Here is a 22,825-nt window from a genome sequence, read left to right as displayed (position 1 = left end):
CCATCTTAACCACACGTTCATGGCGTTGCGTGAGGCTTCTAGGCTTCATGATTGCATTGTGTAGCTGATAGAGGTTCTTGAGAGGCACCTGGGGCCTAAAGGTGCGGTAGAGGGAATGGACACTTGGACCAGAGGAGAAAACTGCACCTCGTGGTGTGTAAACACGTCATAGTGGTAGTCAAGTTGGGAGGCTGAGTTGATTAATTGCAAGGGCCCTTAATCAGACCATGCCGATAGTGACTCATCGGGGCCACTGCGCATCAGCGTCCACATCGAGTGGAACTGTTCTATGCATGACGAGGAGGCACAAGTCCCACCGTGGGTCTCAACGGGGAGTCGGTGAAGCCCAGACCCAAACCCCCCTCCCCCCGCTCATGTGAACTCCGAGTTGCATGACATACAGACGAGTTTGAGTCGACGTTACCAATATTAGATTTTTTATTACGTCTTTTAAACCAACAATGATAATTATACAACTATGAATAAGATTAATCTTAACTGTTAACAGGTGGCCTTGGTACTTGCCCTTTTTGGCTTCATCTGTTATATCACCAGGCCACCTCAGCTCTCAAATGCTGGTTCAGCTATGCCCTTCCATGTCCTGGAAACCGTGGCGAGGTCATCCTCTGAGGACTGCCCGGATGAAAACCAGGATGGCAGGGCCCAGCGTAGGGCTAACTACACTAATGAGCTAGTCCCATGTGTATGGCGTGTGTAGTGTATAGTGTGTATAGTCAGTTCTGCTATAACGTGTGTTTTGATCACGCTAATAATGTATTAAGGAACACATTCTTTTTATAACGCGATTGAGTGAACAGAACTACGCCGTGCGAGTAGAAATAAGCAGTTGTATGGCTGCCTCGGCATAACATGACGATGCAAGGCGCTTCTAGATGCTACCCATGCACCTCAGTCTTTGTTCAGCCTACATACGCATCTCGCGTGTCATCGCAGACTGTGTTTTACTCTATACAGTATTGCTGTATTTGTCTCGCTTTATCATGCAACTTTGTTGATTTTTTTTATTACAATGCAATATTAATGAATTAATTAACCAAGTTTCTTTCAAATATTCTGTGTTTATCATGTTGTTAGTAACTTTATTTGCTAATATAAAAATTTTAAACATTATAAAGTACGTTTTTTGGGTGAAAAAGGTGTAACTTTTGATGCTATGGAAACAAATTAAGCCTTTAACATGTCTTTCCTATGCTTGCTTAATGACTAAATTACAGTTAACCCTTCTGCATCACGGCATTCCCCATCGCGGTTTCAATATATCGCGGGGTCGGCATAAGAAATTAAATGGGAATTTTTGGGGAGTTTTTGGGAGTTTTGCGAAAGCCACAGATGACATGCGAAGCTCAGCAGACGACACAAAAAGTTTAGTAACTCATAAATGCATAAAATATATGTACAGTACTGTATAACATTAATCTATTGTATCTTTTAATACCATAAATATACACAATAATTTTTTTTACGTTACATTTTGTAAAAAGTTAAAGTTTTCTAAAAGAACGCAAAAGCCATCAGACGACACGCAAAGGCTGAACATGTAGAGATAACTTAAAAAGTTTAGTAACTGGAGGTGCTAGCTTAGCTCGCCAAGGGGACCAAACATTTTATGCGGGTTTTCCAGATCGCGGGGGGCCTGCACCCCTAATCCCCGCGATGTGTAAGGGTCGACTGTACTTGCTTTATTACCAAATTACTTAATGACCGTATTCATGGAACCAATTACCGTCGTTAAGAGCGGTTTTATTGTATTTATGTGGGGTTAAAAAACTCAGTAGATGGGATCCGGAAGTTGCTCATGTATTCGTTTAGACGAGCGTGTGTGTATATACGGTGTGTGGAATGTGTACACGCCCAGGATGAGCATTACGGTCGCATGCGGTGCTTTTCTTAAAGCCACGGAAGAATGAGCATACGGCCCTGTACGCAAAAAACCAGATGTGACTGCTTCTTCTCTTTCTGCAGGGGCTCACCCCACTGTCTCGTCTCCTCCTTGGCGGATGCCTCTGAGTGGATTGATGTGTCCACAAGAGGCACACACGGACTCGGCACTTCCTCATCCCTCGGCACTTCCTCATCCCTCGGCACTTCCTCATCCCTCGGCACTTCCTCATCCCTCGGCATTTCCTCATCCCTCAGCCAGCTGTGCGCCAGTGCCTCTGCTGGTGTCATCCGCAGAGCTGGATCCCATCTGTTGAGACACAGAAATATGTGGCACACGTGGTAAGGGTGATAATGATGTAAGGATTTATGTGCATTTCTTTCTCTCACTGTATCCATTAACTTAAGTGTGTATGTTAAACTTCTTTCGCACCGTACATAGCCAATTGCAGGTGCGGGTGAAGGACAACAAACTACATTCAATACTGAGTTATAAAAAGATGTAATTTTCAATCTAGAGTTAAAAGTTAATTTCCCAGTGATATTGTGACTCATTTGTGGTAAGCACTTTGTGTGTAATGAGTGCGACCTTAAAATGTATTCGTTCAGCAAATGTAATCTAATGCAGCTCCGTGAACACTGGACGGACATGGTTGAATCTTGCAAAAAAAGTTGTACATGCTGCAGCTTCCTAATGCTTTTTCCAGACGTCCCGTAGACTAGTGAGTTGCAGTCATCAAATACACCACGATGTTGGCTATGTCATGACTCAATAGTGGCTGATTGTGTCATAGAGCCCTGATTTTAAAAAATTGCAGGACCTGACTATATATATATAAAAAAAAGAGAAGCAGAAATCCTCCACTATTGGTGATGACTGTCAGATGAACCTTCTGTTCTCCCCACTGTGCCACCTTGATGTATTTGTCCCCCTGGTGCTCCACTCATTGTGAACATCGCTCCACCACCCTCAATTGTTATTGGGGGGCCAATGCTTCCAACTGCCCAGTAGCCTGGCATTGCCCAGTGGCATCCTTCACGAGCCCCCTCCACATAGATGATATACATATATCGATATATGTTCCTTTTAAGGGCTTTTCTGTAAGGGTATGTGAGTCTATGGGTCTCTATAAGTGTAGAGACCATATGAGTGTATGAGTCTGGGTCTTTATATGTGTAAGGACCATGTCAGTACACGTGAGTCTATTGGTCTATTTGTAAATGTATGGCTGATGTAAGTGTATGCAAGTTTGTGGGTCTCTATGTAAGTGTGTGGACATTAAGGGCCTTCATGATGGTGGCCAACCTCAGGTAAAGCTACGTGGCCAGAAGTCAGAGCCATTCCCTGTTTACCTTGGGGTGCGCGAAAGGGATGTCCTCTGCATCCCACATTATTTAACATCTTTTCGTCCATGTAGTTTGTAGAGCCTTTGATGGCTGTACCAGAGAAATTTCCATCTGGTACAGAGATAATGGGAGACTGGGTGGGGTCGAGTAATGGCTCGCTATTGGTCAACCATGTAATGTATGCTGATCTGGTGATTGCTGCTCACTCAGAGGAGGAGTTGGAAGCACTACTGCTGAACCTGGAGATTGCCACTCAGAGGTGGGGCCTCACCATCAGCCCCACCAACACTAAGCACCTGCATGGGTATTTTGTACCATCAAACACTCCACCCCCTCAGCTCCCCGTTGGTCATGGAGCAGTTGTGGAGAGAGTGGAGAGTTTCCCATACCTGGCCAGTGTGCTTATGACCAGCTCCGGTTCGACAGCAGAGGTCTTACTGAATCAGCAGTTGGGCGTCGTTTTTTTTATCGGCTGAGCAATGCTGTGTGGAAGCTATCTGGTTTGTCGCTCCACACGAAGCTTCAGATCTTCTCGGGCACAGTCATGCCCTCTCTTCTCTATGCTTGTGAAACGTGGACCCCTCTAAAGGAATATCTGTGCCTGTTATAAACGTTTAGGCTGGCCTTCCTTCGATCCATCCTAGGTTTATCCAGGCTGGATTGTGTGAGGAGCTCACAAATTCTTGAAAGATTTGGACACATTCCCATCAGTGAGCTCCTCCGACAGGTAAGGCTGCATTGGCTGGGTCATGTAGCCCGCATGCCCAGCCACCGCATACCCAAGCAGCTTCTGTTTGGTTGCATCGAGGGGGATAAATTGGCACGACACGGGCTGGAGAAGAGATGGACTGATGCGGTACGGGAGGATGTGGAGCTGAGTTGACTTGCCGAAGACTGCTACCTGCAGTGTCAAGATCGGCCTCTGGAGGAGGCTCATGAAGGACGCTACTGGGCAGGTGGAGACAGCCGCCCTCGGAGGGCAGAGGAGTGATGCTCACAACACTTAGTGGAGCGTCAGGCGGCTAAAATTCAGTAAGTTGGCACAGTAGGAGGTACAGTGGTGCATGTGTCAGTCATTTCAATCAGCCAAACCATGGCACCCGCTGGGTATGTCCCATGACCTACAGTCAGCGAGCCTTCGGCACTCCACGTCTCAAAGTGCACCTAGCCTGGCACAAGCGCCATGGTCACATCACCATCACTTAGGGGCAAATGGCGGTATTGGTATGGACCATGTGAGTGTATGAGAGTCTATAGGTCTCTCTATACACGTGTAGTGTAATAATGCGGGCTGCTGACAAGAAAGCGGTACTGGCAGCAGGGGGCAGTGCACACGTCAGCAGCGGGAGATCTAAAAAGAAGCCCAGGAAGAAATCGATCTGGAAGCCTGAGAACCCACTAGTAGGTTCGAGAAAGAGGGCGTAGCGAGGCGGGGCGAGGCCACGCCAGGGGAATAAAAGGGGGCCCGGGACGGGAGCTCGGGGTTGTTGCTGGAAGTGGATCCCCATGCTCTGTCGCCATTCGTCACCTTCGTCGCCGCAGTCTCCGACCACCTTTGACGCCGCTAGCTAGACAGCCTGCAGACTGCTACAGCTAGGTAGTGCCGTCAAGGACATGGATGTGTGACTAGCGCGTAGACACGCGGGGCACATGTGGTTTCCTGACGTGTGGAATAAGGAAGGTCCCTTAAGAACCCTGTCTCCGACTGAGTCACTACACGTATATGGACCATGTAAGTGTATGTGAGTCTGTGGGTCTCTATGCAAGTGCATGTTTTACATGCAAGTCTATTGACAAGGTTGTCTAATGGGATATATGGCTTGGAAGATAAAGAATAATCAGAATAGAGAGTGGAGCTAGTGATCAAAGAGGAGCATTCGCCAGTGATGCTAAACTATTAAACTCTTTTCTTTTTACCAGGTGACTGACTGGGAAAAACCACTCTGTGGGGGGGGGGGGGTTCTTACTCCAGGCAGCGGCTAATGAAGTCGTGGAACTCCGAGTCCTGGCTCCCGAGTGCCAGGTAGAGGGAGTGACTGCCTGGGACCCTGCTTTGTCCGGACATCAAAGGCATCCCCGAACCATCTGCAGGGATGATGCAGACCAGGTAAAACATCATTACAAACCACAGCACCCTTGTACACCCACAGCGCAGAAACACAATCTTATAGTGCTATGACATAGACCAGTGGGAGTACTTTGACCGCTTGTTGCAGAAGTTCATGGTTCAAATTCTGCAAGCCGCCATGGTCATTACTTCAGTAATTACTTCAGTAATAACCATACGATGCTTTGCGCTGTTTGGTTTAAAGTGGAACGTTACAGACCTTGTGAAGTCATAAGATTATCATGCTGGTGTTACGCCCGCTACTGAAAAATTACTGCAGACGGTGTCTGTGAAACACAGCAGGCACCATCCTTTGTGATAGCTTTGCGTTCTAAGAATGATAGTGCAAATACCAAGTGCATTCAATAAGTATTAACTATGATAGATCCTAGAGGTAAAAAAGAAAAGCTCTTTTAACTTTGATTTAACCTCTTTCAAGCAAAACATAGTTTTTTACCAGGTAAAGCCCACTGAACTATTGCCTCTTTTTAAGAGGTGACCAGGCAAAAGGGAGAAGATAAGTTCCCGCAATGTACAGCAACCAGGGTGGGGATCTACGCTACGATCTTCTGCATTGCAGGTGAGGGAGGTAAAGTTTCCTCGCCTCTGCAGCATCCCAAAAACGTCTGATCTCATTGTTAAACATGGTTTTGAACATTACCCTTCACATTACAGGTGATTCAACAAAAATAATTATGATTATAATCACAACTGGCGTCTCTTTAATCGCTTGCACTCGTGGTACTTTAATTTGCTTGCCTTTGTCGGGTGGTTGGAGAACCTTAATGACACAAATTTTGGCAGATCACCATGAGGCCTAACCCTTCCCCAAAAATGCATTACGAATCATATTGACTGCCAAAACACATGTGGAAGTAGTTGAATATACAAAGTAATGCCCCACTAAACTCTTAACGGACCCAGCTCCCCCTCAAACTTAACGCGATTCCCCCGCACGCCCCTTCACTCACCAAAGTACTTATTTCTCTCAGGCGTGTCATCAATCAAATTCTGAGGAGGCATCCCGAGGATCTACACACAATTCACACAGAGACAATGATCACCCATACAGTATTGACACACTTGTGTGGAAAGTTCTGTTTGTGAGCACCTACTGATGATGGCACAGCACCCAAGGCCACACCACAGCAACTATTTTACAAATCACTCCAGGTATTGATTTAATGCTGAGTCGATATTTGAGAGGCCAAGGACTGGTCCAACATTCAACACCACACGGTCAGGGTGCTAACCACTCGGCTACCGCTCCCGATGGTTCTCGCATGCAGGCACGGGGCAGTGTTATTGGCATGGCCCAGCAAAACCGCGAACGCCGCACGTTGCAGAAGTTCACGGATCAATCCCAGTGACTGCCCTGGTCTTTACTGCGGTATTAAACCACAAAATACTATGCACCATCTGCCTCATTCACAGCGGAGGTAATGGGTCCCGTGGCGTCATTTGAAATTGCTTATATGGTTGTGAGAATTTTCTTCATTACAAGCAGTTGAGATGAAACAACAATAATTGGCGCGATAAATGCTCGTTCATCTGACAATTCAAATTATTTGCAGGTGGTGTAGGGTTACATTTGGCCAATCCGTGGCCTCATGCAATAATCTATCACGAGTCATAACACCAGCTCTAAAAATCTATGCGTTCCGCTCACAGTTACCTTGACAGGTCTACGCCTGAGTAATTGGTTCTGTCATGCGGTTGTATGCAACTCAGTAGCTTGTGTGTGAACAACCATGCAACCAGTCGCGAGCAGTCGTACGCCTCTTTCTCACAGAAGAGACGACTCAAGTGGTCTGCTCAGGGAATTGTAAGGAAGTATTTCCTGTCGCATGTTCAATTGGTCATACCAATTCTGAATATTATTTTAATACCCTTGATGCGGAAATACTCGATGAGAAGTGAAAAACATGGTTAGAAGCAATGACTGAGTTGCGCGATTTCAAGAGCAAATTGGTCATGACATTTATCACTCAATAACGGAATTGTCAGTGTTACTGCTGTGTGGGCAATACCTCCATATAACACGGGAGCTGGTCGTGTTTGTTGATGGCCTGAAAGAGGATGTGCCCGGTAGCCAACTCGGCCACTGTACACCCCAGCCCCCACATGTCAACCGGGAAAGATGACATGTGGCCCAGGTATGCCTCTGGGGCAAGGTACGCGGGGGAACCAAAAATCTGTGAACCTGTGAATTACAAAATACAAACATAACCAATATAGCCTTTAACAGCAACACACAGGCACGAAAAAACATGTATACAAACACATGTACTCACCCATAGGTCTAGACACATGCACACACAGGTGAAGAGACGCAAACACATGTGCACACACACAAAACGTCCCCATATAGCCTTTAACAAATTTATCTGGCATTTGCTTTTAGCGAGCACCTAATGAAGGCCTGAACAACACACACGAAGATGGGTGGCCAGCACCACGCCCAGCCACCTTTGTCTTCTAAACTGGTAGTGCCTAGACACCGCACATGGTACTCATTTATGGCTGAGTCGATCTAGGGGAGGCCCAGGACTGGTTCAGATATTCATGAACGCAAATTTTACTACAGTCACCAGGATTGTAGTGCTGTCGACTAACCCCAACACTACGGTTCCTCACTGCATAAACAAAGAAAAGTTCCCCCGTGTAGCCTTAGACATTGTTGGGGCAGGTGCAATTAGTGACCACCTATGAAGTCCAAAACGACACTTGAGGGGGGTGGGTGGCCTGCACCATGCCTTTGTCTCCTGAGTGGCATTGTTTACACACCACACCAGGTACTCATTTGAGACTGAGTCTACCTAGGGGAGGCTCACAACCAGTTCAGAAAATCGCCACTCTCACCTAGGTCACCAGTTTCGTAATGCAGTGTGCTAACCACTACACTACCGCTCCATGAACTGCATACACACACATTCTCATACTCAGCCACACACTCACGACTCACGTTGGCGTCCCACCAAAAAGCTGTTTTCAAAACTCATCATCCGGATGGTCCCTGCCCCAGGCTCTTTAATCAACATGTTCCTCTAGACCAGGGGTCGGCAACCTGCGGCTCCGGAGCCGCATGCGGCTCTTTTGAACCTTGACCGCGGCTCCGGGGCGGATGCTAGCGAGGGGAGGAGGCGCACTGTGACACCTGCTCTGGCGTTGCCGCTGCTGACAGGTCGCCGCTCCGCTCCACACTGCCCGCCCGGTGACAGGCAATAACGTTGCCGTTGCTTTGTCACATGTTTGGAAGAAGTAAAAACCTTCCTGGGCAGCAAAGAGCTCACCTTTGCTGAGCTGGAACAGCCAGAGTGGCTGGAAAAATTACATTTTATGGTAGACATGACAGCACATCTAAACACGCTAAATACAACCCTTCAGGGGAAAGGAGGCACAGCCCTGCACATGCTGGAGGAGGTTTTGGCATTCGAGCGCAAGTTGACAGTGTTTGTCAAAGATTTACAGAGAGGTACACTGTCTCACTTTCCCTCTTTGAGAGAGTTCAAACAAAGTCATGATACGATAAATTTGGAATATTTCAAGTCTGCAATCACCACAATGCAAAGTTCGTTTGGGAAACGATTCTGTGAGTTCAGAGAGGAAAAAACGACATTATCCTTCCCTGTCACTCCCCTGGCGATCGATCCATCCCTATTGAATATGACTGCATTTGCAGGTGTAAGTCAACCTGATCTTGAGATGGAACTGGCCGATATAGCCGACAAAGATATATGGGTGTCCAAGTTCAAATGCTTGACCGCTACTCTTGAGGATGTTGCCCGTCAGAAGGCCATTCTGGCTCAGAATCATAAATGGAGTGATATTGAAAACCTTCCCAAACAGGACAAACTTGTATTCGAAACATGGAATGCCACCCCCAACACTTATATAAACATGAAAAAGTATGCATTTGGAGTCCTGTCGATCTTCGGCTCCACATATGTATGTGAGCAGGTCTTCTCCAACATGTACTATATTAAAAACAAACATCGATCACGCCTCACAGATGACAGCTTGCAAGCCTGTGTGAAAATGAAGGTGAAGTCTTACAGCCCTGATGTGCAGACACTGTGCACTGAGGTTCAGGAGCAAAAATCCCATTAACCAGGTAATTTAGCTATTAATTTGCAAAAATATATTTTACATTGTTAAGTGAAAAAGTCCTTTTTTTATTCAGATTGGCAGCTGACTGCACGATCCTGTATATAGCAATAAGGTAAGAAACAATATATGCAGTGTTATATTTATTTTAAATGTTGCAATGGTTTTGCGGCTCCCAGTTTATTTTTTCCTTCGGAAACGGGTCCAAGTGGCTCTTTATGTCTTAAAGGTTGCAGACCCCTGCTCTAGACGATAGGCAGCAGAAGATATTCCCATTCAGAGGTCATGATAAATAATGTCAACTTGTAATACGCCAATGCCATGCAGTATTCACTCTATCTGGAAGAGAGAGAACCACTCCGAGGCACGAGGAGGGGCCACAGATGATGTTTCACACCATTGGTGTGATCCACCAACCTGCGGCTCTACAGTGCTGGATTACAGGCATGCACAACTATTCAGCCTGCAGCAGATTGGTCATGTAGCAAAATACCACAATAAATATTAAAAGGGGAATCTGAGATGACACGCTTTTGCCAAGGTTATTCATCGCAACTCAAGAGAATGTTTTCTGACGGATGCCACTGGGGTGCCCTTTCAAATGTATTTAGATGAGATTATTCCAATCTCTAATCTCATATAGAGCACTCTGGGGTGCCCGGCGTAAAGGAGGGCGCTCTTATCATACCTGTATGACGATTGTTACAAGAGGGCCGAACGGAGCTTGTAGCTGTGAGTGTTAGTTAGGCAGAAGCATGCACATGCATGAAGTTGGTAACGCATTCTCATGCGCATGAGCAGCATGGAAACAGGTGGGCAGCTGTCAGGTTAAAGCACAGTTGCTTAATTTCAAAGCGTCCTTTTACTTGCACTGGTTTGTGTCTCCATGATTTGGGCAATGCTTTGTTTCGACATGTCTGCTTTTCTCTAGTGCGAGTCCCTAATAGCAACAAAACTTTAAACTCAAGTTTCACCCATATATAACCCTCTCTACGACAGTTATCATGACCCGCAGCTACTGACAGTTGGACAGAGCAGATGCATTAACGCTTTGATCAATGGGTATAGGTTCTACGAAGACGAGCCCCGAACGGGAACTCAAATTAATGCTGCAGTTGTGCGGAACCTGGTGTCCACTCACCGGCTGGATATCCCCATGCACGATTCCCTTTGCATGGAGATGAATGAGGAATTTGAGGATGGACTTGGTGAAGAGTTTCACCATTGTCATCTCAATGTGCTGGGGTGCCGTGCAATCAATGGCACTTAACAGACGTCTTCTGTTAAGGAGACAACAACACAAAGTCAGTGCCATCCTTTAAAGGGCTGAGTAAGCAATAAAAATTATCAACAATTATTATACTCGTTTATCCATGGAAGCCTCACTAAATGTAAACACTTTTTTCCTGAGGGTCCTGCCAAGTTTCTCCTGTCGGGGTGACATTGTTCCGATGTGTAATCCCAACTGAGTTATTTTTAAGGTATTTTCTCAGCACTGGCAAATTTGGCCGATGCCAATTAAATTATGTGCGAGTGTTTCGCTATTGGAGGAATGCGGAGAATGGGGATAAATTCCATGCAGAACAAGTGGAGAACAAACTCCACACAGACACTTATCCGAGTCAGCAATCGAACCCAAGTTCTTGGAATGATGCACGAGTGTTACCACTGCCGTCACACTGACGGTTGTCGGTGTGGCTATCGAAAAATTAGCAAGGCTGGAGAAGAAAATGGAGTGGAGCAGCCAGCTTTACATGTCTCTGCTCAGACAGCAGGGTACGTACTTCGGTATGAGCTGCATGACGAGGCAGTTGTGACCCCTGAAGGTGAAAAAGTCGAGGATTCTGACAACGTTGACATCATCATTGGCCCAGCCCTGAAGTTGGAGCAAGATGTGGTACTCCATCCACTGGCTGTGGTCTTCCTCGGCACTAAACAGCAGAAATCCACAGCTTCATATTAATTACAATAATTGACCCTTGTAACAGTTTGTCGCTCGCTCTCAAAGACAGTTGTCCTTCACCGCATCTGCGATTAACAGTGGGCTACGTAGGGCGCGAAAGAAGTTAAACATAAATCCAGAGAAAACCCACACATATGAGCACCATAACACTACCCACGTAAATATGGAATTGATTTACTGTCCTGCCTTCTCCATGCAAGCCATTGTGAAGTCTTACCTGAATGACTGTCTCCACATCTTCACAGCCACTCGGGTGTTGGTCTTGTGGTCACGGCATTTGAAGATCTGGCTGTAAGGTCCGACGACCACCTTTTTCAGCACCTCATATCGGAAATGGAGATGCTCATGCTCGACCTGCGGTGCAATCACATCAACTAAGTATACTGATCCAATCACTGCTCATTCAGTCACTGAGTATGGATGCAATATATGTGTGGCATGTGTAAGAGTTAGTGTGAATGTGTAGGGTATGCTGTCCGCCTGTTCTGCAGATGATTATGGTGTTTGTCAGTGTGCAGACTTTGTGTGTTCTCCACGTGTTACGTGACCTGAGGAGAGTCGTACCGAGACATAATGGTTGTAGACATCATCGTAGCCATGGTTTTGAGTGCCAAAGCCTTTGTTATGGACTCCGAAATACCAGACGTTATTCACGTTGAGGACCTCGCTTCTCTCGGTGGGGGTCAGGAAATCCCCAAAGAGCTTCAAGATTTCTGCAAACATAAGAACAATGATGATTAATATTGTCCTATTATAATATTGCTTTGTCAAATAAAACATTTTCGTTTCTTTAATTTGTTCACTAAGCAATGTGGTCGTGTTTTTTTTTCATTGCATTTTTAACCAGTTCCGTATTCCTGTAACATGTGAAGAACAGACTGATAACGAATTTGGTATCACCACCTACAGTGAGGGAAAAAAAGTATTTGATCCCCTGCTGATTATGTACGTTTGCCCACTGACAAAGAAATGATCAGTCTATAATTTTAATGGTAGGTTTATTTGAACAGTGAAAGACAGAATAACAACAACAAAATCCAGAAAAACGCATGTCAAAAATGTTATAAATTGATTTGCATTTTAATGAGGGAAATAAGTACATGACCCCTCTGCAAAACATGACTTAGTACTTGGTGGCAAACCCCTTGTTGGCAATCACAGAGGTCAGACGTTTCTTGTAGTTGGCCACCAGGTTTGCACACATCTGAGGAGGGATTTTGTCCCACTCCTCTTTGCAGATCTTCTCTAAGTCATTAAGGTTTCGAGGCTTACGTTTGGCAACTCGAACCTTCAGCTCCCTCCACAAATTTTCTATGGGATTAAGGTCTGGAGACTGGCTAGGCCACTCCAGGATCTTAATGTGCTTCTTCTTGAGCCACTCCTTTGTTGCCTTGGCCGTGTTTTGGGTCATTGTCATGCTGGAATACCCATCCACGACCTATTTTCAATTCCCTGGCTGAGGGAAGGAGGTTCTCACCCAAGATTTGACGGTACATGGCCCCATCCATCATCCCTTTGATGCGGTGAAGTTGTCCTGTCACCTTAGCAGAAAAACACCCCCAAAGCATAATGTTTCCACCTCCATATTTGACGGTGGAGATGTTCTTGGGGTCATAGGCAGCATTCCTCCTCCTCCTCCAAACACGGCGAGTTGAGTTGATGCCTAAGAGCTCAATTTTGGTCTCATCTGACCACAACACTTTCACCCAGTTGTCCTCTGAATCATTCAGATGTTCATTGGCAAACTTCAGACGGGCATGTATATGTGCTTTCTTGTGCAGGGGGACCTTGCGAGCGCTGCAGGATTTCAGTCCTTCACTGCGTAGTGTGTTACCAACTGTTTTCTTAGTGACTATGGTCCCAGCTGCCTTGAGATCATTGACAAGATCCTCCCGTGTAGTTCTGGGCTGATTCCTCACCGTTCTCATGATCATTGCAACTCCACGAGGTGAGATCTTGCATGGAGCCCCAGGCCGAGGGAGATTGACCGTTCTTTTGTGTTTCTTCCATTTGCGAATAATCGCACCAACTGTTGTCACCTTCTCACCAAGCTGCTTGGCGATGGTCTTGTAGCCCATTCCAGCCTTGTGTAGGTCTACAATCTTGTCCCTGACATCCTTGGAGAGCTCTTTGGTCTTGGCCATGGTGGAGAGTTTGGAATCTGATTGATTGATTGCTTCTGTTAACAGGTGTCTTTTATACAGGTAACAAGCTGAGATTAGGAGCACTCCCTTTAAGAGTGTGCTCCTAATCTCAGCTCGTTACCTGTATAAAAGACACCTGGGAGCCAGAAATCGTTGTTATTGAGAGGGTCAAATAATGATTTCCCTCATTAAAATGCAAATCAATTTGTAACACTTTTGACATGCGTTTTTCTGGATTTTGTTGTTGTTATTCTCTCTCTCACTATTCAAATAAACCTACCATTAAAATTATAGACTGATCATTTCTTTGTCAGTGGGCAAACGTACAAAATCAGCAGGTGATCAAATACTATTTCCCTCACTGTATGAAACCGCGCTTTTGTCATGAAGACTTGTTTAACATCCATACGATCGTAGGACACCCAAGAAACATAGCCTAGCCACTTATTGGGCCCTTCCTGCTGAAATGATGATAAAATATACGATGCTTGTTTACCAAAGAAAGCTCCACTGAGTCCCTGGACTGCATATAATCACTAACACTAATTTTTTTTTTGCATTGGGATGTTTGAATAATTTTCTTTAGCTGTGGGAGGAAAATGGCGAACCCGGATGAATCCCATGCAGAGCAGGGGGAAATCATCCCGACTCCAAAGAGAAATGCACGAGGAGTGTTCCTGCTGTGCCACCCTGCCTCGCGACATTTTTATTCCATAGCCATTCACATGCTTGTTTTTGTTTTCAACTGTGACCACCATGACGTCCCCCACCATGACTTCTCTGATCATATCTATCACCTCGTGGGGTTTTACTACTGGCGATGGCAATGCTGTCCGATGTGGGCAGCGCACTCCATTGCATGCTGCTCCTGGAGCCCACCTTCTCTTCAGCCTTGGCCATCTACACACAGACAAAGATGCAGGTCACCCGGTATAACCTTCAGCAATCTTTTGGGGAAAGTGCAGCAAGTGAGCAATGAGCCAACATCGCTGAGGGCCCTGGGTTCCATAGTGAGGAAGACCAGGCTTTGGCAATATGGGGCGAAGTTGCTACGTGGTCCAGCCATTGGGAACTCCCAGTGGCATTTGTCCCTGTGCATTAGTCTACCAGTGGACTGTTAGTCTACCAGTGGACTGTTAGTCTACCAGTGGACTATTAGTCTACCAGTGGACTGTTAGTCTACCAGTTGACTATTAGTCTACCAGTTGACTAGTCCTCCAATAATGTAGACTAAGATGTTATCTCCCTCGCCTGGATGCAGGAAGTTGTGGGTACGATGCCAACCCTGTGTAACTGATTGCATGGAAGTATAAAGTGATTATGAGAGAGTGAGTGAGCGTGAGTGTGAGAGTTTGTAAGTATTAGAGTGAGTGTAAGACTGCATGAGTTTTAGAGTTAGTGAGATAGTGAGAGTGAGTGTGAGAGTGCATGAGTTTGAGAGTGAGATAGTGTGAAGATGAGTGTCAGAGTTAGTGAGTGAGCATGAGTGATTGAGAGTAAATGTGAGTGAATTTGAGAGTTAGTGAGTGTGAGATTCAGTGTGTGAGGGAGTGTGAAAGTGAGAATGAGTGTGAAAGTTAGTGTGAGATTGATGTTGTAAGAGTGCATGGGAGAGTGAGAGAGTTAGTGTTAGAGTGAATGTGTGTGAACGTGAATGAGAGAGTTACAGTAAGTGTGATGGTAAGTAAGTGCGAGTGAGACAGAGTGAGTGAGAGTGTGAGTGAGCATGAAAGAATGTGAGAATGAGTGAGTGGGGGAGTTAATGAGAGTGAGTGGGAGCATGATAAAGTGAGTGAGAGAGTGAGTGTGAGTTAGTGAGTGTGAATGTGAATGCATGTAAGAGTTATTGATCGGGAGAGTAAGAGTGTGTGTGAGAGTGCATGTGAGTGAGCGAGTGAGACAATGAGTATGAGTAAGATAGTGAATGTGAGCGTGAGAGTAAATACTCGTGAGTTATTGAACGGGAGTGTAAGAGAGTGAGTGTGATAGTGAGTTAGTGTGAGAGTGAGTGGGAGAGTGAGAGAGTGCATGTGACAGAGAATGAGTGAGTGAATGAGAGAGTATGTGAGAGTGATTACAGTGAGGGTGAGACAGAGTTTGAGAGTGAAACAGCGAGTCTGACAGTGTGGGAGTGAGTGAGCGTGAGTCTCACTGTGCTCCCTCCTCCTCGTCTCCACTCCCCGTAAAGAATGAGACCTCCTTTACCAGTGGCAAAATATAGTAATAGGTTTTTACCCTTTCAAATGGTACAAAAACTGACACCTTTATACAAGGCATCATGTTTGCAATAACCACAACACAAGCAGTCAAAATGCAAACAAAAAGAAACAACTCTGATGATAATGATATGCACTGTCCTTGAAGTTGATTGGTCCACACCCGAGACAGCTTTTCTTAGAGCCTAGTCTCCATTGGTGTTGGACCAGATGACGCCAAAAGGCGTACAACTCAAAGACAGTGCACTACCAGAGTATTGAGAGCTCGGGGTAAGCATTTACACTATGAGACCTCTTTACCAGTGGCAAAATATAGTAATAGGTTTTTACACTTTCACCTGTCTCGGGTGTGGACCAATCAACTTCAAGGACAGTGCATATCATTATCATCAGAGTTGTTTCTTTTTGCTTGCATTTTGACTGCTTGTGTTGTGGTTATTGCAAACATGATGACTTGTATAAAGGTGTCAGTTTTTGTACCAGTTGAAAGGGTAAAAACCTATTATTACAAGAGCTCGGCTCTTTTTAAATCCTTTATATTAAGTTCACTTGCTTGCTTGCTTGCGCGCTTACGACCGTGCAAATCTTTCGGTCGTTTTTTAACCCACTTACCGTGATCGAATCGAGCTGACATTTTGCACAGACTCGTTGTGCGTGACAATTTATTTTCGTGAATTTTTTTTTCCTAAATTTTCCACTTTTTAGGAAAAAAACACTTATCAACATGAATAAAACAGAGGGGACGAAAGGGGAAAAACAAATATATTTTTTATTGTGAGTTTATTTAAGAAGTCTGTACATGAGCCAGGTTTTCATCATGCTACATGTAGCCCCAGTGGCCTAATGGATAAGGCACTGGCCTCCTAAGCCAGGGATTGTGGGTTCGAGTCTCACCTGGGGTTGCTGAGAAAAAGCTGTTCATTTTGTAAAATCAAAATGTCAAGTTAACGAATCTGATAATGAAAAGCCAAAATGGCGCTGTGCCTATAGAAGAGAGTTTTAAAACAGTGTTCAATTATACTCTTTGGTTCTTTCGGTAAAGTTACGTCGGTATAGTGTCCATCATCAGATGATGATGATGGATGCTTGTGTTGATGATAGACGCTTGTGTTGAGCCCGAAACGTCGTGATTTATTTTATTTTATACCTATGTGAATTTACCAAAAGAACCAAAGAGTATGGATTCCTGAAGTCACGAAAGCTTCAAATCAAGAGTTTTAAACAGTGTACTTTGGTGACAATTATCAACATTGATAAAGCAGAGAATAAAAGGGGAAAATACATATCCATTTCTATTATTATTGCGAGTTTATTTAAGAAGTCTGTATATAAGCCAGGTTTTCATCATGCTACATGTAGCCCCAGTGGCCTAATGGATAAGGCACTGGCCTCCTAAGCCAGGGATTGTGGGTTCGAGTCCCACCTGGGGTAGCTGAGAAAAAGTTGTTCATTTTGTAGACGTCAAGTTTATGAATCTGACGATGATAAGCGAAGGTGGTACTGTGCCGATCGAAGAGAGTGTGAAATCAGTGTACTTTGGTGACAGGAATCAACATTGATTAAGCAGAGGGGACGAAAGGGGGAAATACGTATCCATTTTTAAATCCTTTATATTAAGTTCACTTGCTTGCTTGCGCGCTTACGACCGTGCAAATCTTTCGGTCGTTTTTTAACCCACTTCCCGTGATCCAATCGAGCTGACATTTTGCACAGACTCGTTGTGCGTGACAATTTATTTTTGTTAATTTTTTTTTTTTTTAGGAAAAAAAATATTTCACTAACACAATCATATATTTTTCCTAAACACAGAAAATTATTCAAGAAATCAACAAAAATTTACAATATAAACAATCATACAAAAACTGAAAACCTTATAATCCTTATATACGACTTTCCTTATATTTCATTTAAAATACCAATGTTATAAAAATGAAACTCTTACTCAAGAAAAACAGAAATGAATAATAAAATAAAACCGATGCCACGCATATAAAGGATTTATAGTGAAAAACTTTGTTTTTACGGGTTAATTTTTTGCTGCTACTGCTGCCAATTTCTCCTCTGCACGTCTCACTACACGCGTGCAGTGACGTCACTCACCTCCACGGCTATGGCCACGCCCTTATCTCTGTTACGTCAGACACTCAAACTCCTACCACTCAACGAGTGACCACGTGACCGCTCAACGGTTCGTGCTGTGCGTGTCAGACTTGAGCAAAAAAGTTTGTGAATGTCAGTGTCAGAGTCAGTATGAGAGTGAGTATGAGTGAGAGTGAGTATGAGTGAGAGTGATTGAGTGTGAGAGTTGGTGAGTGTTTTAGTGAAAGAGTGAGTGTGAGTGAAAGAGACAGTGAATGTGAGAGTGCCTTTAAGAGTGTGTGAGTGAGTTAGTGAGAGGGTGAGTGTGATATGGAGTCTCACCGTGCCTCCTGCTCTTTTCCAATACCCGTAAATAATCGCAACAAGAGCTCGGCTCTTTGTGCTGCTACTGCAGTTACCTCCTCTGCACCTTCTCACTACACGCGTGCAGTGACGTCACACCTCCACGGCTATGGCCACGCCCCTATCTCTGTTGCGTCAGACCCTCAGACCCCTCCCGCTCAACGAGTGGCCACGTGACCCCCCAACGATTTGTGGTGTGACTGGTGAGACTTGAGTGAAAAAGTTCGTGAATTTGAGTAAGCGTCAGAGTAAATGGGAGAGTGAGTATGAGTGAGAGTGAGTGTAAGAGTTAGTGAGTGTTTTAGTGAAAGAGTGACATTGAGTGAGAGTGAGTATTCTAGTGAAAGAGTCAGTAGAGAGTGAGAATGAGTGAAAGTGAGTGCATGAGAGAGTGATTGAGTGTGAGAGTTAGTGAGTGTTTTAGTGAAAAAAGTGATGAGATCACTGCATGTCGCATTCAAGTGGTGAGTTCACTGCATGTCGCATTCAAGTGATGAGATCACTGCATGTCACATTCAAGTGATGAGGTCACTGTATGTCACATTCAAGTGATGAGCTCCTCCTCCTGCACGTAGCGTGGCACAGCAGTCAACCCCCATGGCACCTGTTAGGTCTGTCCCATGACGTCCTGAATGAGTGGGTAGGCGAATGGGTCATTGGTGGGAGAGTGATTTGGTGGGTGCTAGAGTGAGTTGGTGGTTGGGTGGTAGAGTTACTTGGTGGGTGGATGGGTGAATGAATGAGTGGGTAGGTGGATGGGTGATTGAATGGTTGGATGAGTGGGTGGGTTCCTGCGAGGAGGAGGTGGGAGGTGGAGGAGGTTGAGGTGGAACTGGTGGTGGAGGAGGTGGACTCCTGACAAGGCCATTTTACCCCACCCTACCTGGCCATTATAACCCCACCCTACCAGCCTATTTTAGACCCCAGTGACACGACAAATATGAACCCAGACCCTACACATCACTGACAATTATCACGATTAGTAATACCCCTAGACAACAAAGCCGCACCTAATTAGCATCATTGCATACATTGACATAATTACCTAATTTTGTAAAATTACACCTTTTACATTTTTCATTTGATTTTTATTATTTTTCAAGACAATATATACAACAATCCCGACCCTGATGCCTGTTGTATATTTGGAGTTTACATGTTTCTCTCACTCTCCCCTTTGTCGTGTGAATTTATGTCTGGCTCTTCTATTTGTCCCTCCACATTTATAGTTGCTGATATAAATTTACACGTAAAAAGCCACTTAATTTGGCAATAATATGTGGCCAGGTCACGTCTGAAAAATAGATATATCTCTTATGGGCCTTACCTGGTAAAATAAACAAATAAGCAGGTGGCTAGGTGAGTGATTGAATGAGAGTGTGGCTGAGTGAGTGATTGAGTCAGTGGTTGAGGGAGTGAGTGGCTGAGTTAGTGAGTAGTTGAATGAGTGAGTGGTTGAGTGAGTGGGTAGCAGAGTGACTAAGCAGCTGAGTGAGTGGTTGAGTGAGTGAGTGGCTGAGTGAGTGGCTGAGTGGGTGGCTGAGTGAGTGACTGAATGGCTGAGTGAGTGACTGAATGGCTGAGTGAGTGGCTGAATGAGTGGTTGAGTGAGTGAGTGAGTGGTTGAATGAGTGGCTGAGTGAGTGGCTGAGTGAGTGGCTGAGTGGGTGGCTGAGTGGGTGGCTGAGTGGGTGGCTGAGTGAGTGACTGGCTGAGTGAGTAAGTGGCTGAGTGAGTGAATGGCTGAGTGAGTGGCTGAGTGAGTGGTTGAGTGAGTTACTGGCTGAGTGAGTAAGTGGCTGAGTGAGTGAATAGCTGAGTTAGTGGATGAGTGGCTGCGTGAGTGAGTGGTTGAGTGAGTGAGAGGTTGAGTGAGCGGCTAAATGAGTCAGTGGCTGAGTAACTGAGTGGTTGAGTGAGTGGCTGATTGAGTCAGTTGGCTGAGTGATTGAGTGGCTGAGTGGGTGGGACACGGGGAGAGAGAAGAAGGAGACACGGGGAGAGAGGGGAGGGAGACACGGGGAGAGAGGGGAGGGAGACACGGGGAGAGAGGGGAGGGAGACACGGGGAGAGAGGGGAGGGAGACACAGGGAGAGAGAGGAGGGAGACACAGGGAGAGAGAGGAGGGAGACACAGGGAGAGAGAGAGGGGGGAGACACGGGGAGGAAGTGAGAGGCAGGAGGAGTCTGTGGAGGAGGAGAGTGCGTGGAGGTGAGAGGGGAGAGATAGGAGGAGTGCGTGGAGGAGGCGAGGGCTCCTATAATGATGACTTCAAGGCATGCTGGGAGACAAGTTCATGTGACCCACATAGCACAGGGGCGACAGTGCCGGCTGGAGCCATCGCTGTTGGAACCGCATGGGCAGGGGACACAGAACGTGGCCTCCGACCCACCACCTGCACCAGCATCACCACCACAACCAACAACCACAACTATAACCACAAATTCAATCACAAATGTAACCACAGCCACAACCATAACCACAAATAAAACCACAACCATAACCACAACTATAACCACAACTTTAACCAAAACCAACAACTACAATTATAACCACACCCACAACTATAACCACAATTATAACCATATTTACAACCACAACTCTGAGCACTAAAACTATGGACAGCAACTATAACCACAACCATAATATAACCACAACTATAACCACATCTCCGGTTAGCACAGTTGGCTAGGGGAAGCTCTGGACTGGTTCAGATGATCGTCACTGGTGTTGGCCGTGAGCGGGAATCGAACTTCCTCGGGTCCGTGGCGTGGCGTGCGAACCGCTACTCTACCGCTCCCTACATATACAACAACCATGAAAGCCAACATAACCATCTTCACCACAACTATAACCCCAAAAACATAACATAACCATCACAACTTTGACCACAATCACAAATATAACCACAAACCCAAGTATAACAACAAGAACATAACCACCACAGCTATAACTACAACCATCACAACCTCAACTATAACCACAACAACCATAACATAACCACTGCAACCTCCACGTACACAACTATAGCAACAAAAAATATAACCCCCACAACCGCAATTATAATCACAACCAAAAGCACAATAACAACCAACATAACCACCTACACCACAACTAAAACCTCCACTACAACCACCGATACAACCACAACTATAACCGCAGCCACCACAACCAAAACCACCTCAACCACCACAACCATAACAAGCAACATAACCACAACAACCACCCTGATGTTGATACTCAAACACCACCTACACAACCACTGTATCAAGGCTCTATGTCCCCGTGTGTTCATGTGTCTCCACGTGTCCCTGTGGGTGGGTGAATAGATGGGTTAGTGGGTGAGTTGGTGAATGGGCAAGCGAGTGGGTGGATGTGCGGGCGATGGAATCGAACCTACACCTCTGGAGTGCAAATACAGCGAGCTAACCACCCGCAACGTGGGTACGCCCACCTTGCTCTAACACGTGTAGATCAGCGTGGAAGAGTAGACCAAATACCCTAATTAGCGGCGTCTAGGGGAGGCCTCCTCCGCCAGCAGGCGATTCGCCTCCATCACAATAAACCCTTCCTTACATTTTTATTTAAAGCTTTCGTGACTGCAGGGATTCATCTTCTTGGTTCTTTCGGTAAAGTCACGTAGAAGGGAAGTAATAAAATAATAAAAATAAAACATAATAAAATAATTCTCACGACGTTTCGGCCACAACGCAAGCAGCCGTCCTCAGGTGAAAACCAGGTCTGTCGGGGCGACAGCGTCTGACTTGGTTTTCACCTGAGGACGGATGCTTGCGTTGTGGCCAAAACGTCGTGAGAATTATTTTATTATGTTTTATTTGTATTATTTTATTACTTCCCTTCTACGTGACTTTACCGAAAGAACCAAGAAGATAAAACCTTCCTTGCAAAGATAAAACAAAGTCTCTTTGACTCATCCCATCAGCCTCTCATCAGCAGCAATGGCTCAACTCGAGCGCCACTCTGGGCCGGTTTCCACCTTCAGTGCCTCAGCAGCAGCAGCAGAGCCGGGCTCTGCTTGAACCGATGCCGCGAGCCCAGCAGCTGTTTAGAAGCTTGCGGCTGTGGGCCGCCTTTGTCTCTCCCCCGCCACTGCTGACGCGTCCACGCCCTGCGAGGTTCTCACCTTCAGGCTGAGTCGACCTCGAGGAGGCCCAGACAGCGAACCGTTTCAGAAGTTGGCGCCACTCGCCCCGGCGGAAGCGGCAGCGGGGGAGGGGGTATGGGGGGGGAGGGGGTATGGGGGGGGAGGGGGTATGGGGGGGGAGAGGGTATGGGGGGGGAGGGGGTATGGGGGGGGAGGGGGTATGGGGGGGGAGAGGGTATGGGGGGGGAGAGGGTATGGGGGGGGGAGGGGGTATGGGGGGGAGGAGTTGATAGGCGGTGACGTCACGAAGCGCGTGGTCCCCTGGCCCCGCCCCCTACTTGCCTCTGGAAGTTTGGACGAAAGGCGCGGAGAGAACAGCAGAAGCAGCAGCATCGCGTGTGGAGATCAGTCGAGAGGAGTGGATCCGAGCTGTGTATTAGTGGTGGTGTGGTAGTGGTGTTAGTGGTGTTAGTGGTGGTGGGGGTGTTAGTGGTG

General features: G+C 46.0%; 1 protein-coding gene, 1 long non-coding RNA gene and 2 other non-coding genes across 4 annotated transcripts; 2 read left to right on the top strand and 2 right to left on the bottom strand.

Moving 5' to 3' along the window:
• Positions 1–420: 420 nt before the first annotated feature.
• On the bottom strand, positions 421–5,332 carry LOC144737530 (uncharacterized). The gene is made up of 2 exons (XR_013589014.1): positions 5,214–5,332; positions 421–2,209 (listed from the first exon to the last, which is right to left on the bottom strand). It is a non-coding gene; the product is annotated as an uncharacterized LOC144737530 (long non-coding RNA).
• Positions 5,333–6,316: 984 nt separating this feature from the next.
• LOC144737526 (dual specificity tyrosine-phosphorylation-regulated kinase 4-like) lies at positions 6,317–22,441 on the bottom strand. Its single transcript, XM_078620254.1, has 9 exons — positions 22,370–22,441; positions 14,365–14,467; positions 11,988–12,136; positions 11,641–11,777; positions 11,245–11,391; positions 10,602–10,740; positions 8,319–8,400; positions 7,384–7,556; positions 6,317–6,385 (listed from the first exon to the last, which is right to left on the bottom strand). Exons 2-9 carry the CDS (start codon positions 14,465–14,467, stop codon positions 6,317–6,319), a joined length of 999 nt encoding a protein of 332 aa, XP_078476380.1. The 5' UTR covers positions 22,370–22,441.
• TRNAR-CCU (transfer RNA arginine (anticodon CCU)) lies at positions 16,613–16,685 on the top strand. Its single transcript has one exon. It is a non-coding gene; the product is annotated as a tRNA-Arg (tRNA).
• TRNAR-CCU (transfer RNA arginine (anticodon CCU)) lies at positions 17,142–17,214 on the top strand. Its single transcript has one exon. It is a non-coding gene; the product is annotated as a tRNA-Arg (tRNA).
• Positions 22,442–22,825: the final 384 nt, after the last annotated feature.

This window comes from Lampetra planeri, chromosome 71, assembly GCF_965212315.1.
Source record: "Lampetra planeri chromosome 71, kcLamPlan1.2.h2, whole genome shotgun sequence".
Classification (NCBI taxonomy): Eukaryota; Metazoa; Chordata; class Hyperoartia; order Petromyzontiformes; family Petromyzontidae; genus Lampetra; species Lampetra planeri.
The sequence above is the reverse complement of the archived record's forward strand: the minus strand, read 5'-3'. Positions and strand labels throughout refer to the sequence as shown.

Bases quoted from the DNA above. Each gene is read 5' to 3' on its own strand.
- LOC144737526 (XM_078620254.1), bottom strand. From the start codon at position 14,467: ATGGCCAAGGCTGAAGAGAAGGTGGGCTCCAGGAGCAGCATGCAATGG. The intron at 12,137-14,364 runs GTGATAGATATG...TTATGTTTGCAG, and splicing joins CAGTAGTAAAACCCCACGAG to AAATCTTGAAGCTCTTTGGG. The intron at 8,401-10,601 runs GTGAGTGGACAC...CCCCTGGTCTAG, and splicing joins TGCATGGGGATATCCAGCCG to AGGAACATGTTGATTAAAGA.